Here is a 19,301-nt window from a genome sequence, read left to right as displayed (position 1 = left end):
TTAAAGTGAACTATTCCAACCTCAAAAAAGATTAAAACATGAAACCACTCTTTATATCCTGCTTCAGATACCTCATAATTATCACAGAGATTCTAGAGAGCACCTGTTTTGTTTAATAAAATATAAGCATATAAGTTTAAGATGGTCTGGGGCAAAGGTAGCAGACAGTGGGAAAGTCTTCTGGATTTGTTTTTGTTTCCCACATTCTGAAAAAGTCCTACAAAATAGCAAAAAGAAAAAAAAAAAAGACTTCTTAAGCTATTGCTTGCAAACCCAAACCCAACAAGACATTAAAGCCAAGTGATTCCCTACGGATTCACTGAGCGGGGAGAATTTCAGTACCAGTTGTGTAGGTTTCAGATTAAGACATGGGCTCAGTGAGTGAATTCATGGTATTAGCTCTGCGTGTGTACACAGGATGCTGTTATTGCATCGCTGTGAGGACACAGATGGCAGCATCAGTCATATACATCTTGGGGCTCCTATAATACTGTTATAACCATGGGTGTGCAAATATTACTTCCAGTTCCTGCTCTGCATACATAGGCTTTTTCTTTATAATGTTCAAAGAAAGAGACCAAGCTTTTTTTTTTTTTTTTTCAAATTTAAATATTGAGTTTTCTGAACCATTTGTTGGAGAGTCAGTTTTTTCCCCATTGTTTGGTCATGATAATGGCCATGCAATGCCAAGCTGGAGCTACTGCTTTGTCCATTTCTGGAGCACCCAGTCCGTGAGTGCCTTCAGATTTGCCCCAGTGCCCCTGCCTGTGGTGTGAAATGGTAGCAACTTCTGGCACCTGTTACTGCCTGACCCACGCAGCTCCCAGCCCTGCTGTCCCTGCTGTCCTGGGTATCCTGTGCCTGGAGGTCTGGTCACTCCTGCTTCCACAGCACACCTCCTCTTCTGGATCCTTCAACTCCCTTCCTCCTAGTTCTCATGGTTGGGCACCTGGCTTCTTAGAGATGCAGAAGCAGCATGGCACCTTGGGTTCTAAACAGGGGTGAGCAGATGCAGAAAATGGGGGTAAATAATATTTTGTAGTATGTTAGAGATTATTTATTAAATATTAAGCCAACACTTATTTTGTGAAAAAATATTACTTGATTATGGTATGTAATCTTTTTTTTTTTTTTTTTTTTTGAGACAGAGTCTCACTCTGTTGCCCAGGCTGGAGTGCAATGGCGTGATCTAGGCTCACTGCAACCTCCCCTCCCAGGTTCAAGCCATTCTCTTTCCCCAGCCTCCCAAATTGCTGAGATTACAGGTGCACACCACCACATTTAGCTAATTTTTGTATTATTATTATTATTATTATTATTATTATTATTTAGTAGAGACAGGGCTTCACCATGTTGGCTAGGCTGATCTTGAACTCCTGACCTCAAGTGATCCACCTGCCTCAGTCTCCCAAACTGCTGGGATTACAGGCCTGAGCCCCAACGCCCGGCCTATAATCTTTTTTTTTTTTTTTTTTGAGACAGAGTATCTCAGGTGGCTCACACCTGTAATCCCAGCACTCTGGGAGGCTGAGGTGGGCAGATCACCTGGGGTCAGGAGTTCAAGGACCAGCCTGGCCAACATGGCAAAACCCCACCTCTACTAAAAATACAAAAATTAGCGGGGCGTGGTGGTGGGCCTCTGTAATCCAAGCTACTTGGGAGGCTGAGGTATGAGACTCATTTGAATCTGGGAGGCAGAGGTTGCAGTGAGCCAAGATCCCACCACAGCACTGCAGCCTGGGCAACAGAGGGAGACTCTGTCACAAACAAACAAACAAATATACAAACAAAAAACAAGAAAAAAAATTACATGGGGCAGAAAAGTACATCAACAACTAATAGCTGAAAACTTTAGCCATTGGTAAAACCTTATTATTTTGATCTAAGAAGATTAACAACCTGACAAGGAAAACACAAGTTAAAGCACATCTTAGGCATATCATACTCAAACCGCTAAAAATCTAAAGAAAAAACAATATAAGAAAAAAATTATACAAGCCTAATATTCTTCTTTTTTTTTTTTTTGAGATGGAGTTTTGCTCTTGTTGCCCAGGCTGGAGTGCAATGGCACAATCTTGGCTCACCACAACCTCTCTCTCCCGGGTTCAAGTGATTCTCCTGCCTCAGCCTCTGGAGTAGCTGGGATTACAGGCACCTGCCACCATGCCTGGCTAATTTTTGTATTTTTCTAGAGATGGGGTTTCACCATGTTGTTGGCCAGGCTGGTCTTGAACTCCCGACCTCAGGTGATCTGGCCGCCTTGGCCTCCCAAAGTGCTGGGATTACAGGCACGAACCACTGCGCCCAGCCTCAAGCCCAATATTCTTAAATGTCTGTAAGTTACTCTAAAATATCTTTGCTTTACCAGAAACATTTCTACATACATAAAAATTATGGTTGAACTACCTCTGAATTCATTACTTAGATAGGCTTCTATTTTATTAGATTCACTAAGCAAATCACACCAAAATACCTTAAAAGTAAGCCCTTTGCTGTTTGCCATGTTGACAATGTGTATTTAGCTAAAATATGGCTGTTTTTTCCCTGACAAAATTTGCCTGCTTGTAAATGCCCAGAGTAAAAGGACTAAAGTTCATAAAATATAGATACAAAGTCTGGCACTGAAAAGATTCAAGAGTTTAAATTTCAATGATCCTAAATTTATAGTATTTATCCAAAATGTGAGGATTCTAAATAACCAGCTGTGGAAGAGTTAAAGAACCATTTAGGATTGCATTCCCGTGGAGGCTCCCTTGATCAGAAACCATGCCATAGTCACGAGGCATGTCTACAAACCAAGGTTCAAAGTGTGTATTTTTATAGCTTAAGATACTCCATTTTAAGGCAGGAAAAATCTCAGATGGTCTAGTTTGATGCTAATTTTAACGAGCGCCACATTCTAGTTGAACTAATTTGATATTTGTTACAGAAAAAAAGGCAGCAGGTGGATTCCCCTTTCCAGGACATTAATAAGTTGATGCTTGGTGCCTCAGGGTTTATTCTAACCAAGATGATTGAGAGTAATGGACACAGTTTTACCTTTACCCAAAAAAGTTTATTTCAAGTGAAATATTTTTTTAAAAGTTTACTTTATTAAATATAACTCTAAGAATATAGAGGGTTTTTTTTTTTAGGGGTTTTTTTTTTTAATGACTTCTCAAGAACAGGTGTTGGCAAACTTGTTATAAGAAAGCAGAGAGTAAATAATGTATACTGCACCATGTGGCATTTGCCACATCCACTTTCTTCAGCCCTGAAGCTCTAAGAGGCTGGAATAAATGAAGGCAGTGAAGGGGTAGCCAGTGGGGCCTCAGCCAGCAGGCCCATGGCTGCTGCTGGTCCCTGATATGGGGGGAGCCACAAGGGAACACAGCAGGTTATGCAGGACACAGACCTTCGAGTTTGCTGAAGTTTCCCATGGGGCCAGGCTCTGCCCCAGAAATGCCACTAACAGTACCCACTCATCGTGAGGGCTGTACGCACATCTTTTACCTGCTCCCACCCTTTGCCCAGCCTAGGGCTTGCTGCTGCCACTGCCAGGAGAACGTGGCCACCTGCAGATGAGGTCAGGCAGAGGAAATAGTGTAAGGGTCAGGATTTCAGCAGCTCCCCATGTTTCTACAGGCAGCTTCTTTTTCCAGGAACAGGGTCCTGTTTCCAAGCTAGCATCTTGGATTGTGGGGGTTCTTATGTGCTGCCTGGAAGGCGCTCTTAGCTGCAATTTTGGGCAAGGGTTTTGAGAGATCTTCAAAGGCACAGGTCTAAACTTCCAAACATAGCAGCTGTGCCTTGGGGGTCTTCATGTCACCATTCTGACTGTGGACTTATTCATAATGATAAGATTTCACATTTTTATAACTTTAAAATAAAGAATTTTTATTTTTAATTAAAACTTCCATGCCTTCTGTAATATTTTCAGATATAATATTTGAGGTTATCCTGTAAATGTCTTATACTTCTATCTTTTTGTGGTTGTTTGCATGTTTCAATAGTGACGTTATTATTACTGTAAAAGTTTTAAGTTTGTGTTTTAGGAGACTTTGACCTATTTGTGGCCTCTTTTTGAGACTCATGTTTATTGTAGAAAGAGGAATCACAGAGGTCCATGTTTGAGTCAGATCAATCTTCTTTTGCCATCAAGGATTTAACATCAGAGGCTCCAAAAATGTAAAAGCTGTAATCTTGAACAAAAAGTGTATGTATTAGTAATATGACACAGTAAAATATTTTTGTTCATCTTTTGAATAAATTGAAAAGGAAAAAGAGAAAAAAATAGGACTTTTCTCATGTTGGCTTTTTCAGGTCTTTTGATTGAAAAATAATCTCCTGTATCAAACCATAAAAGATTATTTTATTTTATTTTATTTTATTTTATTTTATTTTATTATTTCTGAGGCAGGAGTCTCACTCCATCACCCAGGCTGGAGTGCAGTGGTGCAATCTCCACCTCCCAGGTTCAAGTGATTTTCCTTCCTCAGCCTCCCAAGTAGCTGAGATTACAGGCGCCCACCACCACACCTGGCTAATTTCAGTATTTTTAGTAGAGATGGGGTTTCACCGTATTGGCCAGGCTGGTCTCAAACTCCTGACCTGGTGGTCCACCTGCCTTGGCCTCCCAAAGTGCTGGGATTACAGGCGTGAACCACTGTGCCAGGCCCAAGATTTTGGTGTTTTTTTTAAAATCTTTTAATTATCACTTTGGCTAAATAAGTGACTATTATTTTATGAGAACTTGTGATTCTATTTTGGTCAAGTGTTTTAACCCTTTGACATATTTGACAGGCTTTCCAGAATGAAATTTCAGCTTAATAATTGTCTTTTCTTTGACCCTTAACTTTTAGATGCTGCAGAGAGCTAATGCAACATCCAGAAGAGTAATCATCAGAACTATTTGATTTGTTAAATTACATGGAAGGCATCATAAAATTAAAAATGATGTCTGACCTTCTTCAACTTATATTTTAATAAATGCTATTAGCATTTATTTGAAAATTGTATGAAATTTCTGAGTATATGCTATTAGTCATAATTATGGTTATTATGATAGGTTATTGTAGGACACAGATAAAATCAATTTTTTCATTTGTTTCTTTATAAATATTTAAGTTATTTCCACAGTTAATGAATTAACTTTAGCATAGTTTTATGAAAAGATGGAAAGGACCTAGACAAGTTGGGTACAAGTTTCTGATAATTTTACAATCAAACTGGTTAGACTGGGTAAGAAGTGTGAGAATTCTAATGAAGAGAATGACTCTTATGAAACTACTAATCCAGGCAAAACAAAAATTAATTGAACATCATGAAAATACTCTACCACATTTTTATACTAAATTAGCCAGTACTAAAATTGTTTTTGATATGCCATTTGAATAAACTCTGTGGTCCAAGTCAAATTACGTATGATAACTTGTCAGTTATCAGTGCTGTGCACCTGAATTGAAGAAACAAACCAGATATTGAAGAGGACGTAAATTTAATGTTGTGTGTGGACTCATGGAGAACCTAGACAGCAAACAATAACTTGTTAATTTCTGAGTTCTTAAAGCTTCCTCTATCAAAATCACTGCTTTTAATTACTCATCACAGAAGAGATAAAAAATAAATTAAGTTAAATATAAATTAAGAGTGTGTGTGTGTGTGTGTGTGTGTGTGTGTGTGTGTGTGTGTGTGTGTGTGTGTTTGGTGACTATTCTAATTACTAAAATAGGTTAGGACCAATTTTCTTTTTGTCAAACAGAATCCTGAGAAGACAATCCAAACTTCATGTACATTTCTGCTACCCGATGGGCTATTTAAATATTTGTAAAGAAATTTTAGGCCGGGTGCAGTGGCTCACTCCTGTAATCCCAGCACTTTGGGAGGCAGAGGTGAGTAGATCTCTTGAGGTCAGGAGTTTGAGACCAGCCTGGCCAACATGGTGAAACTCTGTCTCTACTAAAAATACAAAATAGCTGGACGTGGTGGCACCCACCTGTAATCCCAGCTACTCAGGAGGCTGAGGCAAGAGAATCGCTTGAACCCAGGAGGTGGAGGTTGCAGTGAGCCGAGATTGTGCCACTGCACTGCAGCCTAGGCAACAGAGCGAGGTTCTGCTTTAAAAAAAAAAAAATTATTTAATTGTCATTTTTAATTCATGTCTCTAGAATAAAAGTTTTCTTAGGCTGGACCTGGTGGCTCACGCCTGTAATCCCAGTACTTTGGGAGGCCAAGGTGGGTGGATCACCTGAGGTCGGGAGTTCAAGACCAGCCTGACCAACATGGGGAAACCCTGTCTCTACTAAAAATACAAAATTAGCAGGGCATGGTGGCACATACCTGTAATCCCAGTTACTTGGGAGACTGAGGCAGGAGAATCGCTTGAACCCGGGAGGCAGAGGTTGTGGTGAGCCAAGATCATGCCACTGCACTCCAGCCTGGGCAACAAGAGTGAAACCGCATCTCAAAATAAAAAAGTTCTCTCATGCAAAAAGTTTGATGTTATAACAGTAGCCAAAATAATATTAGGAAATATGTTTTGCTCGTGAAACATTTCTGAAAAAGTCTCCAATAATAAGGATACTTATTTTACTAGACAAATTATAAAACTGTTAAATAAGGTATTACAGAAACAGTAATATTGAGCAAAGCTAACTAAATTGACAGAATTGCTTTTGTAATTGCAGATTGATGACAATCAGGTTAACTGAGAGTGAAAAAAATGTGTTGACTATTATAAAATAGTCATTGGATGGCTTATGCACCTGATAATAGAACCGCATGTATCTTCTGCTACTGAAGTCTAATATGACTAAATGCAGCAAAGCTTTAATGCATTATGCCAAAGCATATTTTCACTAGGTAAAGAATGCTTTTAATGGTCTACTGATGGAACACTATAAAACCCTTTATAATCTAGAAACCAGAGATCGAGTCTGCTTGCCATCTACACTGCAGCAAGACTTCAGGAATTTAAACCTTGGATTGATAATCTCATGACTCAGAAGGGCCCCTCCAAACTCTTGCAACTGTATACCCATTGGAGATCTTAAGGTAAAGCTCACTAGGGAAGCTTCTCCTCAAAAGCAGATGGTAACATTGACATAGATAGCTTTTTTTTAAACAAGATAAAAAAATCAAGAAAGACATCTCTGCTATCATGACACTCTTAGTTCACTGTTTTTTCTTATGGCTCTCCAAATGACAGAAATAAAAAAGGGGTCACTTGCGTGCATTCATGAGCTACACTTTTACATGAAAATGATTTTGCAGCCAACCTTCTATATGGACAAACTTATGCCTTGATAGGTAAAAGATGAAGGGCCAATGTGGGTGAGATTTTTTTTTTTTTTTTGAGATGGAGTCTCACTCTGTTGCCCAGGCTGGAGTGCAGTGGTGTGATCTCAGCTCACTGCAACCTCCGACTCCGTGGTTCAAATGATTCTCCTGCCTCAGCCTCCCAAATAGCTGGGATTACAGGCACATGCCATCACACCCAGCTAAGTTTTGTATTTTTAGTAGAGACAGAGTTTCACCATGTTGGCCATGATGGTCTGGATCTCCTGACCTCGTGATCTGCCCGCCTCAGCCTCCCAAAGTGCTGGGATTACAGGCGTGAGCCACTGCACCCGGCCTGGCGAGAATTTTTAATAGGACATCTGTTGCCTCATAATATTGAAAATGGAATATTTGTCCACTGCTCTCAACCTACTTTATAAGTTAAAGAGAACTTATTCAGAATAGATTATAGAGTGTTGCCAGGAGGCCATTACTCTTCTTAATGGGTATCATTTGTTAGGTCTTTTTTTTTCCCATGGTTTAGAGTAAATGAGGCAATGGTTAAAAATTTATTCCCTATGCTGGCGCAGTGTCTCATGCCTGTAATCCCAGCACTTTGGGAGGCCAAGGCAGGCAGATCACGAGGTCAGGAGTTCGAGACCAGCCTGGCCAACACGGTGAAATCCCATCTCTACTAAAAATACAAAAATTAGTAGGGCGTGGTGGCGTGTGCCTGTAATGCCAGCTACTGGGGAGGCTGAGGTAGAAGAATTGCTTGAACCTGGAGGCAGAGGTTGCAGTGAGCTGAGATGATGCCACTGCACTCCAGCCTGGGCAACAGAGTGAGACTCTGTCTCAGAAAAAAAAAAAAAGAAAAAAAAGAAAAAAAGAAAAAAAGAAATGTATTCCCCATAATAGGGCTCTATAGCATATTCTATTGTAAAGGCTATGGTTACACAATAGACTTTAATTTTTATTGGTAAAATTGTGCTAAATAATAGAATTTCTCTAGATTATTTACTGGATAAACAGAGAAGTATCTGTGAAGTTGCTAATACTTATAGATGCACATAGAGAAATTCACCAGGTATTACAGAGATTCAGTTGTAGGAGATTAGTGAATAGGCTGCTTGTTTGAAATGAGGAGAACATTTATGTAGCTAATTATTTGATCTATTTAATTTTAGTTGGTGGGTTCATGGGACCCTGACTAAAAAGCATACTTGAAACTTTTGATATTATCCCCCGGAGAGTCAAAATAGTAGTCTCCCTACTGCACTGTATTCTCTCAAAAGTTATTGAAGTTTGTATGCAGTTATCTCTAGAATGTCAAATGGTCTCTCTTTAACTGGAACCACAAAAAGTCAAATACGTATGTGACCATGAGGACACCATAACCTATGAATGACCTGATAAGGACAAAAATGAAAAGTGATGGAAACTGAGAGTGACGCTAAGACCCTGAGTTTTAGTCACACTCTGACCTATTTGAGAACTTAACCAAAAGGTGGAAAATTTTTAAACAAAATTATTGGAGGCCATTATTCTGGACTGACCTTGTGCACTAGGCCCAAACAGACCAAACCAAAGTAAATGGAGTCACTCATGCTAAATGTGAAATAATCAAATTAAAAATTTAAGTAAATAGGTAGATCTTAAAACAGGCCAGGTTTTTTATTTTGGAAACAGCAGATTTCAATACAAGATGGTCCCCTCTGCTGCAACCCTAAAAAACAAATAACGTGAAGTCCTCATTTCCACTTTTAAACTCCACAGTTCTCCTATTTCACAGTGGGATTTGAGACTAAATAAGTACACTTTTGATGGTGACAGAGTAATATCAATGTCTAAAGTTTTGGTCTCTCAAAATTGAGAACGTGACCAAAAGGGAGAAATTGTGAAATTAATTATCTCTAAAGCTGCCCGCTTTCCTGTTTAACTTTGGTCACTAGGTGTTTTTGTACATAGTAAACTGAAACCAAACTGGATATGTAAATAGACTGTAACCCATTATTGTACCAAGCACTGTGCTTTTGCCGATAAAAGAACATCAAGTGTTCAAATCATGATTAAATAAGGCAAATCCCAACCTGTAATCAATCTGGCTGTTTCTGTACCTCACTTTCATTTTCTGTATGTCACTTTGCTTTAGCTGTCTATAAATCTGTTTTCATCATGTGGTTGGGCTAGAGTCTCTCTGCGCCTACCCTGGATCCACATGCTACCCAATTTGCAAATCATTCCATGCTCAATTGAACTTTGTTGCTCACGCCTGTAATCCCAGCACTTTGGGAGGATGAGGTGGGCAGATCACGAGGTCAGGAATTCGAAAGCAGCCTGACCAACATGGTAAAACCCCGTCTCTACTAAAAATACAAAAATTAGCCGGTCGTGGTGGCGCATGCCTATAATCCAGGTACTCAGGAGGCTGAGGCAGGAGAATCGCTTGAACTGGGGAGGCAGAGGTTGCAGTGAGCCAAGATCGCACTGTTGCACTCCAGCCTGGGTGACAGAGTGAGACTCCATCTCAAAAATAAAAAATAAATTTAAAAAATGAATTATTAATTTCTCTAAATATTTTTTCTTTCAATGGATTTCAACTATTTCCTATGATGAAAAATAAATAATGTGCTGTTGGTCTTTGATTTTCTAAACTCATCCCTCAGCTATTTCCCCAAATTATTTTATATCTTTTCAAAATGTTTCTCCAAGTTTTTTCTTTTTTTTTTTTTTCTTTTTTTTGAGACAGGGTCTCACTCTGTCATCCAGTCTTGATTGCAGTGGTGTAACTACTCACAGCTCACTGCAGCCTTGACTTTCCAGGCTTAAGCAATCCTCCTGCCTCTGCCATCTAAGTAGCTGGGACTATAGGCATGCACCACCATGGGTGGCTAATTTCTTCATTTTTGTCGTGGAAACAGAATCTTATTATGTTGCTCAGGCTGTATTGGAAATCCTAAGCTCACATAAATCTCCCATCTCAGCATTCCAAAGTGCTAAAAATACAGGTGAGAACCACCATGTGCTTCTTTAATTTTTGTGAGGATTATTCCCAATGTCAGGCCTCTGAGCCCAGACCAGGCCATCGCATCCCCTGTGACTTGCACGTATACACCTAGATGGCCTGAAGTAACTGAAGATCCACAAAAGAAGTAAAAATAGCCTTAACTGATGACATTCCACCATTGTGATTTGTTCCTGCCCCACCCTAACTGATCAATGTACTTTGTAATCTGCCCCCCCTTAAGAAGGTTCTTCGTAATTCTCCCTACCCCTGAGAATGTACTTTGTAGGATCCACCCCTGCCCGCAAAACATTGCTCTTAACTTCACCACCTAACCCAAAACCTATAAAAACTAATGATAATCCATCTCCCTTCGCTGACTCTCTTTTCGGACTCAGCCCACCTGCACCCATGTGAAATAAACAGCCATGTTGCTCACACAAAGCCTGTTTGGTGGTCTCTTCACACGGATGCGTATGAAACCCAGTGGTAAAAAGTACTCTATGAGCACAAATCTAAAAGGAATCTGACTTCTACTATGGAAGTGTCACTCTCCAGGATTTCAATAGTCTAGGGCAGGGCAGCCACTTTAGTAGTGTGATCTATGGAGGTGCACAGGCTTTGGAGTCAGATAAAGTTGATCCTGAGTCTCAGCCCAGCCACTTAGTAGCCGTAGGACTTTGCACAAGTTTCTTGATGTGGAAGAGTTCTATATACCACATATGCAAAAAAGGTAGAATGATACTGATCGCAAAATGACATTTTTTCATCCCTCTTGTATCTATGCCCATAGCCAGGTGCTTTTACAGCTGTTTCCATCAAGATCCGGAATCTGTTTTCAAAACCCTATATCTGGCTGCCCTTATTTGCTCAGGTTAATAGAAACCTGTGAACATGACAGTGGGCCAGTTTGTGAACATGACAGTGGGCCAGTTTGGGGCCCAGGCTCAAATGGTATTGACTGCTTCTGTTTTTCTTTTAGAATGTTGCCATCTCCATGAATAATGCCCATGTTAGCCAGCTGGAAAATAAGATACCATGGGGAGGTGAAGCAAAGTGCCCCTGTTGACAGACCCAGAAGAAGAAGCTCACCCCCAGATACACAGCTGTCTAGTCAAAAAGCAGGTGATGATACATGTCTGAAGGAGCTCAGCTGAGACCAGAATGGCCTCACTTAGCTTGGCCTAAATGGCTGACCATTTCAACTATAAACTAATAAGTTTTGGATGATTTCTTATGCTGCAATAGCTAACTAATACATGCACCCAGTGCAGATAGGAGGCCAGGATTCAGTGACAGGTTGACTAAGAGTTGGCTTCTAACAGTGGGCACCCTCTAGGTACTGATTTCTTCCCCTGATTTAAAGTTCAATGTTTTTTAAGAGAATTTTGGGTAATGCAGAAATACTTGTAGACATGTATGCATGTAATTGGTGCTTAGACTCACATAGTCCCCCACACCACAGGAGAAAACAGATAAACACAGCCTGACCATTAGGGCCAAGACCATATAGCAAACTATGTTTGTTTTTAATCTATTTTCTCCATCTCTAAATACTGGAGTTCAAGTGTGTGGACAGAACTAAAGACATAGTTGTTTTTTCTCCTGCGGCCCCATCATCCTTTGTTCACTATCTGGTCTCTAAAAGAAAAGTGGGCAACAGGTGGCCAGCAGTTGCTTACCTGGGGCTATTTTATTCCTACTGCCCTCAGCTCTTTCTATGGGCACTATCTGGTCTACCCTAGGAACCAAAGAGAGATGTTTGTAGGGAGAGTCTCTTCTTTCACTCTGGCAGAAAAGAGATGTTCAGGCCCTTCACACCGCTGACATCAGAGCTGCACTTCAATGTGACAGCTATTGTCCATGTGTGGCTACTGGGTTCCTCCTACAATGTGCCTGGTCTGAAATGCGATATGCTAGAAAGGTAAAATACAAATTCAGTTTCAAAGATTTAGTTTCAAATATTTATACACTTCATCAATAATTACATATTTCTCACACTTTGAAACGATAATATTTTGAATATAATGGATTAATTACATTGTTAACAATCACTTCAACTTGCTTCCTTTTAAAGTTTGGCTACTAGAAAATTTAAAATCCACGTATGCCCTACATTCATTTTAGATGATTTTCTCTTTTCTAAAATCTCAGGCTGCCTGCTCAAAGGGCCAGACGCCAGGAACGTCATAAAAGCTGAAATTTTAAAATAATTGTTATAGTCTTTTCATTTGTGTATAGCTATATCATGTATTATTTATTTATGCATATGATCTTATACACAAATTTAAAGGCAAATACTCTCTGGGATGGGCGTGGCTCAGCTGAGGCAGGAAGCCCTGTCAGAAGAGGGGGCAGCCTAGGCTGTCACTCTTTCTTCATTGAGCCCAGCATCTGATCACATCTTCTGTCACTCAAAGCCTGACGGGGCGGGGATTTAAGCATTATCCAACCAGGGACGCCGGGCTGGAAACCGTCCAATCAGGCATGCAGCTGGAGCGGACTGGACGGCTTCCGGGTTTGGCGGGGCCTTTGTCTCTCACTGTAGCCGGAGCTCCAGGTTTTATCCTCACTTCTCTGTGTCTTCTGCTCCTAGGGGCCCAGCCTTTGTGGCCCTGTGACCTGCAGATATTGGGAGATCCACAGCTAAGACGCCAGGACCCCCTAGAAGCCTAGAAATGGTGAGAGTGCCCGATCCGACATCCCGAGAGACGGCGAAGGGGCTGGTTGGAACTGGTGGGAAGTAGCTGTGGCGGGACTCGGGTCTCTCCGCAGTCAGCTTCACAATCTGCGACCCGAGTTTTCCTTGCCCAGCTCGGCCTCCGTCCCCTTCAGCCATAAGATGGCGGCTGCGCTGACAGCTGCGACCCCAGGCGTCCTCTCTTCCCTGCCGTAGTGACTGTGCCCTGGCCTGGAGCCCTCTCTTGGCAGCTCTGCACCCGCAGCGCCGCGTCTCTCTCAGATTGTGCAGGGACCACGGGAGGGTCATCAGGGGAAAATCCTGACTCGGGGTGCGGGTTCATGAATGGGAAGAGCTTTGGTCGGTGGCTTTCCCAGTTCCTCTTTTCTCCTATTAAAAATGTATGGGAGTCACTGCACAAATATTAAAGATTTTTTTTTTTTTTTTTTTTTTTTTGAGATGGAGTCGCTCTGTCGCCCAGGCTAGGGTTCAGTGGCGCGATCTCCCCTCACTGCAACCTCCGCCTCCCGGGTTGTGGAGATTCTCCTCGCTCAGCCTCCTGAGTAGCTGAGATTACAGGCGCCTGTCACTGGGCCGGCCCAATTTTTTTGTATTTTTAGTAGGTTTCACCTCGTTGGCCAGGCTGGTCTAGAACTCCTGACCTCGTGATCCGCCCGCCTTGGCCTCCTAAAGTGCTGGGATTACAGGCGTGAGCCACCACGCCTGGCCTAAAGAATTTAATCAAACAGTGATTCAAGAATCATAGAGTATCCAGCTATGGTTTGTAGTTTGTTGTCTATGGGAGAGGCTTGAAGGAAAGTCATTTATAAAATGCATGATGAAGAAAACTAAATTTAGTAATTGGTTAGTCACAGTAACGTAGTTTCTTAATTTGTACAATATAGGTGAAGATTTCCTGGTTGTGTAATCAGAGGTTAATTAAGTTTATAGTTGTTTAAGCCTACATTTTCTCTGAATGTAGTAATTAAAAAAAAAATGCACCTGAGTTAGATTTTTTTTTTTTAAGTAGGAACCCAGGGACTAGAGACACCTCAGTCTAATTGCCTGTCACTTAATTATTTTCACACTCCACGGGGAACTGATTTTCTGCTGCGTTTTTCACCTGTGTCCCAAGCAGGTTCTTAAGTCTAACCCCCATCCCCCATTTCTCCAGCCTCACTCTGGCTTGCAGTAAGATACTAAATTTCCAATTTCTTCTGGCATTCCCAAATGCCAACTTTTCCTCCCTAATTCACATTATCACCTATTTGTCCTTTAGTGTACTTGTTTATACCATATTTTAATTAATTGTTTCTGACGAAGCATTAAATGGCACTTATAAGAAGATTTGTTATCCGTTTGTAAATATTTCCCATGAAAAGGCAACAAAGACATTCTCTGACACTGTATTGTATAAAATCTCTGTGTCTCTTTTCCCTTTACCTTCTCTAGGCACAGAGATCTTATCAGAATGTTTTTGGGTCACGGTTTTGGTTTGGAAAAATCTGTGGGGGGATGTGTCCTCAGCCACCCTTTAGTTTTTTCCTGGTCCTGGGTTTCAGTACTATCTGTGGATAAACCAAGATATCCGCCATGGTTCTGTGAGCTAAAGTGCCTAGTGAATGTCAGCTTCTGGTTTATTTTCTCCCGTAGGATGACCTGAGGTATGGAATGTGCCCTCTCAAGGGAGCAAGTGGATGCCCTGGGGCTGAGAGGAGTCTTCTGGTGCAGTCTTATTTTGAAAAGGTAACCCCTTGAGACATTAAAATTGTCTTCACCCAACCCAGCTTTCATTTCTTGGAGACACGTTGCTGGTCAGCCAATCAGTTGCTGGTATTGAGGGGAAAACATAAAAATAATTTCTGCTCTCTGGATCATCTAAGGGGGGCAGAAAAATAGTGAAATAAATATAAAGGAAAATTTTGGAAAAAAAAGTGACAATTTTGTTACCAAAAAGTATTCCAAAAGACAAACAACATCAAAGGAACTGACCCCAGTGAGATGGTGTAAGAGCTTGCAAAGTAAAATGCACCTGGGGCAGTCACTGGGGCATAATGCAGTGTCTTCTGAGTGGGTGGTTCTTGAGCACATAAGTGAGCAGGAGTGGGTGGAAGAATCTCTCCAGTGATTGAATGACCTGACTTGAAACATGAGTCAGACACATCTATTATTTAATCAGTACTGCCACTACCTGGGTTTATCACCTTGAAGATATTTCCCACTTAATTAGACCTAGTTTTTTAGCTGTAAATTGCATTATATTAGTAGGGCTTGAAAGGTAGAAAAATATTTACAAAGGTCATAAAAGAGGTGGGTTTCAGAAAAAAAATCTGATCATATATTTCATTTGTTAAAAATTTGTTAAAAATTCTCATTTACCTTTTTTCCCAGAGTGAGTTAGGAATTTTCTCAGGTGTGTTTTTTTTTATGGCTGGGTGATTTCAAACAGAATTTCAAGGCTTAGCTTTTAGAATGCTACTCCCAGGCAAAATCTCTCCATTTTAGCTGTAGAAAATGAATACATTTCCACAAGAAAATGTGGTGGGTAATCGGTGAGTTACATAGATTCATTAAAACATCAGTTTCTTTTTTTTCAGGGTAAATTTGTGACAGTGAATATCTGTGTTCAGATCCTGTTACATTGATTTTTGAGTTTCATGCTAAATTTTATGAGATGAAACTTGGTACTGTCTAGAAGTGCTCCCATATGACTCATTGCTTACAAAATAATTTTAAATGGAATTAATATAGTAATACATTTATTGTCTGGAAGAAATAGATACTTTTGCTTTGTATTTTTTTGTTTGTTTGTTTGTTTTTTTCACACGGAGTCTGGTTCTGTCACCCAGGCTTGGAGTGCAATGGCACCATCTTGGCTCACTGCAACCTCCGCCTCCCAGGTTCAAGTGATTCTCCTGTCTCAGCCTCCTGAGTAGCTGGGATTAGAGGCACACCACTATGCCCGGCCTTTTTTGTACTTTTAGTAGAGATGGGGTTTCACTATGTTGGTCAGGCTGGTCTCAAACTCCTAACCTCGTGATCCACCCGCCTTGGCCTCCCGAAGTGCTGGGATTACAAGCATGAGCCACCACACCTGGCCTGATACTTTTGCTTTTCTTATTGAGGTATAAAATGTAAGCACCTTAAAACTTCCTTCCCTTATATGAACACTGTTTGAATAATTTTGCTGGATTTTTCAGACACTTAATTTCAACAACCAAGTGAATAACTCTTAACATGGTAATTAGAGCTTGGTCCCAATGACTCAGAGCTAAGGCTAATATTGAGCCTGCAGAAGGAATTTATTAATGGCCCTGTTAGTTTTTTCTGGGGAGTCTCTCTTGCAGATGTCCCAGCCTTCTCACTGCAGCCATGGAAGAAGGCTTTCTGCTGAGAGAAGCTACAGAGTCCTGGAAAGCTGGGGGCCCACAGGCAGATGCAGTTAAGGTTAACATAAAAGGGGAGTGGGAGGGTCTCACTGATGATGAATTTGTTATTGTTTTAAGGCAGTTTCTAGACTTTGTAATATATAACCAAGTTGGATTTATTAAAAAAATTCGAATTCCAAAAAAGTTTTGGAACAGGAGGAATACCAACTATAAAGACTTTAAGAATTGCCAAGTTTAGGCAGACAAGGGCTTTCTTTCATACAGTGGAGCAAACAAGATGAGAGAGAAGGTGGGAAGGGAATGGCAGTTGGAGATTGAAAAGGTGAGATTTCAGATCAGAGAATGTTTTACCCTGAAGTCAGCGTGTTCTTAGGAGGGACATAGAATGAAGTTGTAAGTTGGCTCAGATTGAGGGTAGCTCCAAGTTCAGGAGCCCACGTAAAATTTTATTTAGACCACTGAAGACAAATTTAGCTGATTTTTTTCTCCCCCCAGGATGGAGTCTCATTCTGTCGTCAGGCTGAAGTGCAGTGGCACAATCTCAGCTCACTGCAACCTTTGCCTCCCAGGTTCAAGCGATTCCTTTGCCTCAGCCTCCCAAGTAGCTGGGAATACAGGTCCACCATGTTGGACAGGCTGGTCTTGAACTCCTGACCTCAGGTGACTCACTAGCCTCAGCCTCCCAAAGTGTAATTATTAATAACATACACTTAGTCATATTAGAATTATAGCAATTTCTTTTTTTTTTTTTGAGATGGAGTCTCACTCTTTTGCCCAGGCTGGAGTGCAGTGGTGCGATCTTGGCTCACTGCAACCTCTGCCTCCTGGGTTCCAGTGATTCTCCTGCCTCAGCCTCCTGAGCAGCTAGGATTATAGGTGCATGCTACCATGCCTGGTAATTTTTGTATTTTTAGTAGACATGGGGATTTCACCATGGTGGCCGGGCTGGTCTTGAACTGTTGACCTCAAGCGATCCGCCCATCTCGGCATCCCAAAGTGCTGGGATTACAGACATCAGCCGTGTTGCCCAGCCCTATAATTTTGAAACACATACCAATAGCATATTTATACAAATATAGTCCAGAAAGAGTAAAGCATGATTTCACATTTGACAATGTTTCCTGTATGATTTTGATACTAAATAATCCAAATTTCACCATTATATTTGTGTATATTAGTGATGTCAAACCCAATGGCTTGATCTCGGCTCACTGCAACCTCTGCCACCCACGTTCAAGTGATTCTCCTTCCTTAGCCTCCCAAGTAGCTGGGATTATAGGTGCCTGCCACTGTGCCTGGCTAATTTTTGTACTTTTAGTAGAGACGGGGTTTCACCAACTTGGCCAGGCTGGTCTTGAACTCCTGACCTCGTGATCCACCTGCCTCAGCCTCCGAAAGTGCTGGGAGTACAGATGTGAGCCACTGCACCTGGCCTTAATGAATCTTTAGACAAATTTATCCAGTTTTAATGTTTGACCATAAGGTAATATTCTCATAAAACTTTTATAACTATTTAGAGATTTTTTTGTGGTTAAAGAGTTGATCAGTGCTTTAAGAGAACGTTGTCATTTTTATCTCAGTGTTCAATATATGTTAAAACTGGATAATACCCCTTTAACTTTAGTCAGTACGCTCACAGTATCTCTTTTACAATTAAACGTTCAAAAATTATCCACAATTTGTTAAAACTTTCAGTTTTATTCTGTCTAATTTGAAACAACCTTTTAATCTAGACAATCTACATTTCTATTTTTTGTAAACTTTTTATCAAAAACACATTTCATTTTCTTTGCATACCTTGCATGTAAAATTGTTTTATAGTAGTCACAATTACATGTTACAATGTTAATTCTTAGTAATTTTTACCTATGGTGAAAACCTTGATAAGTAAGGGATTTTAGTTATGTACTAGGTGTGGAGTTTAGGAGCCAGGCACAAGTGTAGATAAGGTCTGACTCTTTCCAGTGTATTAATAGTTAGAGGGTGTAGCTAATTCCATGTGCCCCAGGCCTTACCTAGCTGTCAAGCTGGCAGGTTGTACAGTAAGAGTCTTAGTGGCATTTTATGAAGTATTCAGAAGGTCTAATCACCTTTAAATCGTACAACATTTCTTGTATAAAATCCCTTTCATGAATGTTTTCATTTCTTATACAGACTATCTACAATACGTTTGGACTTTCTGATTTGTTCTAAACATCCCTCTTTTTAAACAACCAGTCATTTTATTTTAGGAAAATAGTTTTCTATACAAGATTTTTTAAAAAATATATAACCTTTTTTCTTTATAACCTTCTTTGTATAGTTAGGGGGCATGACTAATTCCATATGTCCCCAGGCCTTATTTAGAATCTAATGGCTTCAAGATAGGAAAATTGAACAATTTTTAAAAGTCAAAGAAGCAGTTTATGACCTTAAAGTATTTGGTAAACCTAGTATCTGACCTGTATAATTTTGATCAAATTATATTTTGAAGACATTTTTCCAGTAATCTTTAAAACTGCTTAATTCCCAAAAGATTACTTGTCACATGTACTAAAAGGCATTACACTTTTTACTTTTCTGACAAAATATTTAAGTTCTTATTATTTTTAAACCAATTAATCAGAGCTCTTTTGTATCTCACACACACAACACAGAAATATACAGACAAAAGATTCAGTAGTTGTAAGGTTTTTCCTTTGTCAGTTTCTTAATTGAATTACTAGCTTCAGAGTGGATCCCAGGGCTGGGAAAACATGTAGTTCTTACAGCCTAAAAAGTAAACACAGCTGGAAGGCAAAACAGATCCTGTAAAACTGAGGGTTCCATTTTAAAATCAGATCATGGATCCAAAAAAGAATCAGTTCATTCTCATGGAAATCTTATTTCTCAGTTGGGTGTGGGGACATCCCCATACTTTTTATGTGGTCGAGGGTATGTTTCTATTATCCAAACGTGAAGAGCTATTTCCCCATAACTGCTATTAGCCATC

General features: G+C 40.3%; 1 protein-coding gene across 1 annotated transcript in view; it reads left to right on the top strand.

The window, feature by feature from the left end:
• Window positions 1–12,755: 12,755 nt before the first annotated feature.
• The window catches only part of LOC129020587 (zinc finger protein 100-like), a 43,622-nt gene continuing 37,076 nt past the window's right edge, over window positions 12,756–19,301 (top strand). The window contains 2 exon segments of the mRNA XM_054465156.2: window positions 12,756–12,942; window positions 14,595–14,687. Coding sequence (XP_054321131.2) covers window positions 12,940–12,942; window positions 14,595–14,687 — 96 coding nt within the window. The 5' untranslated portion in view covers window positions 12,756–12,939.

This window comes from Pongo pygmaeus, chromosome 20 (assembly GCF_028885625.2).
Source record: "Pongo pygmaeus isolate AG05252 chromosome 20, NHGRI_mPonPyg2-v2.0_pri, whole genome shotgun sequence".
Lineage (NCBI taxonomy): Eukaryota > Metazoa > Chordata > Mammalia > Primates > Hominidae > Pongo > Pongo pygmaeus.
Note: the sequence above shows the minus strand (reverse complement) of the source record. Positions and strands in the feature narration are given on the sequence as shown.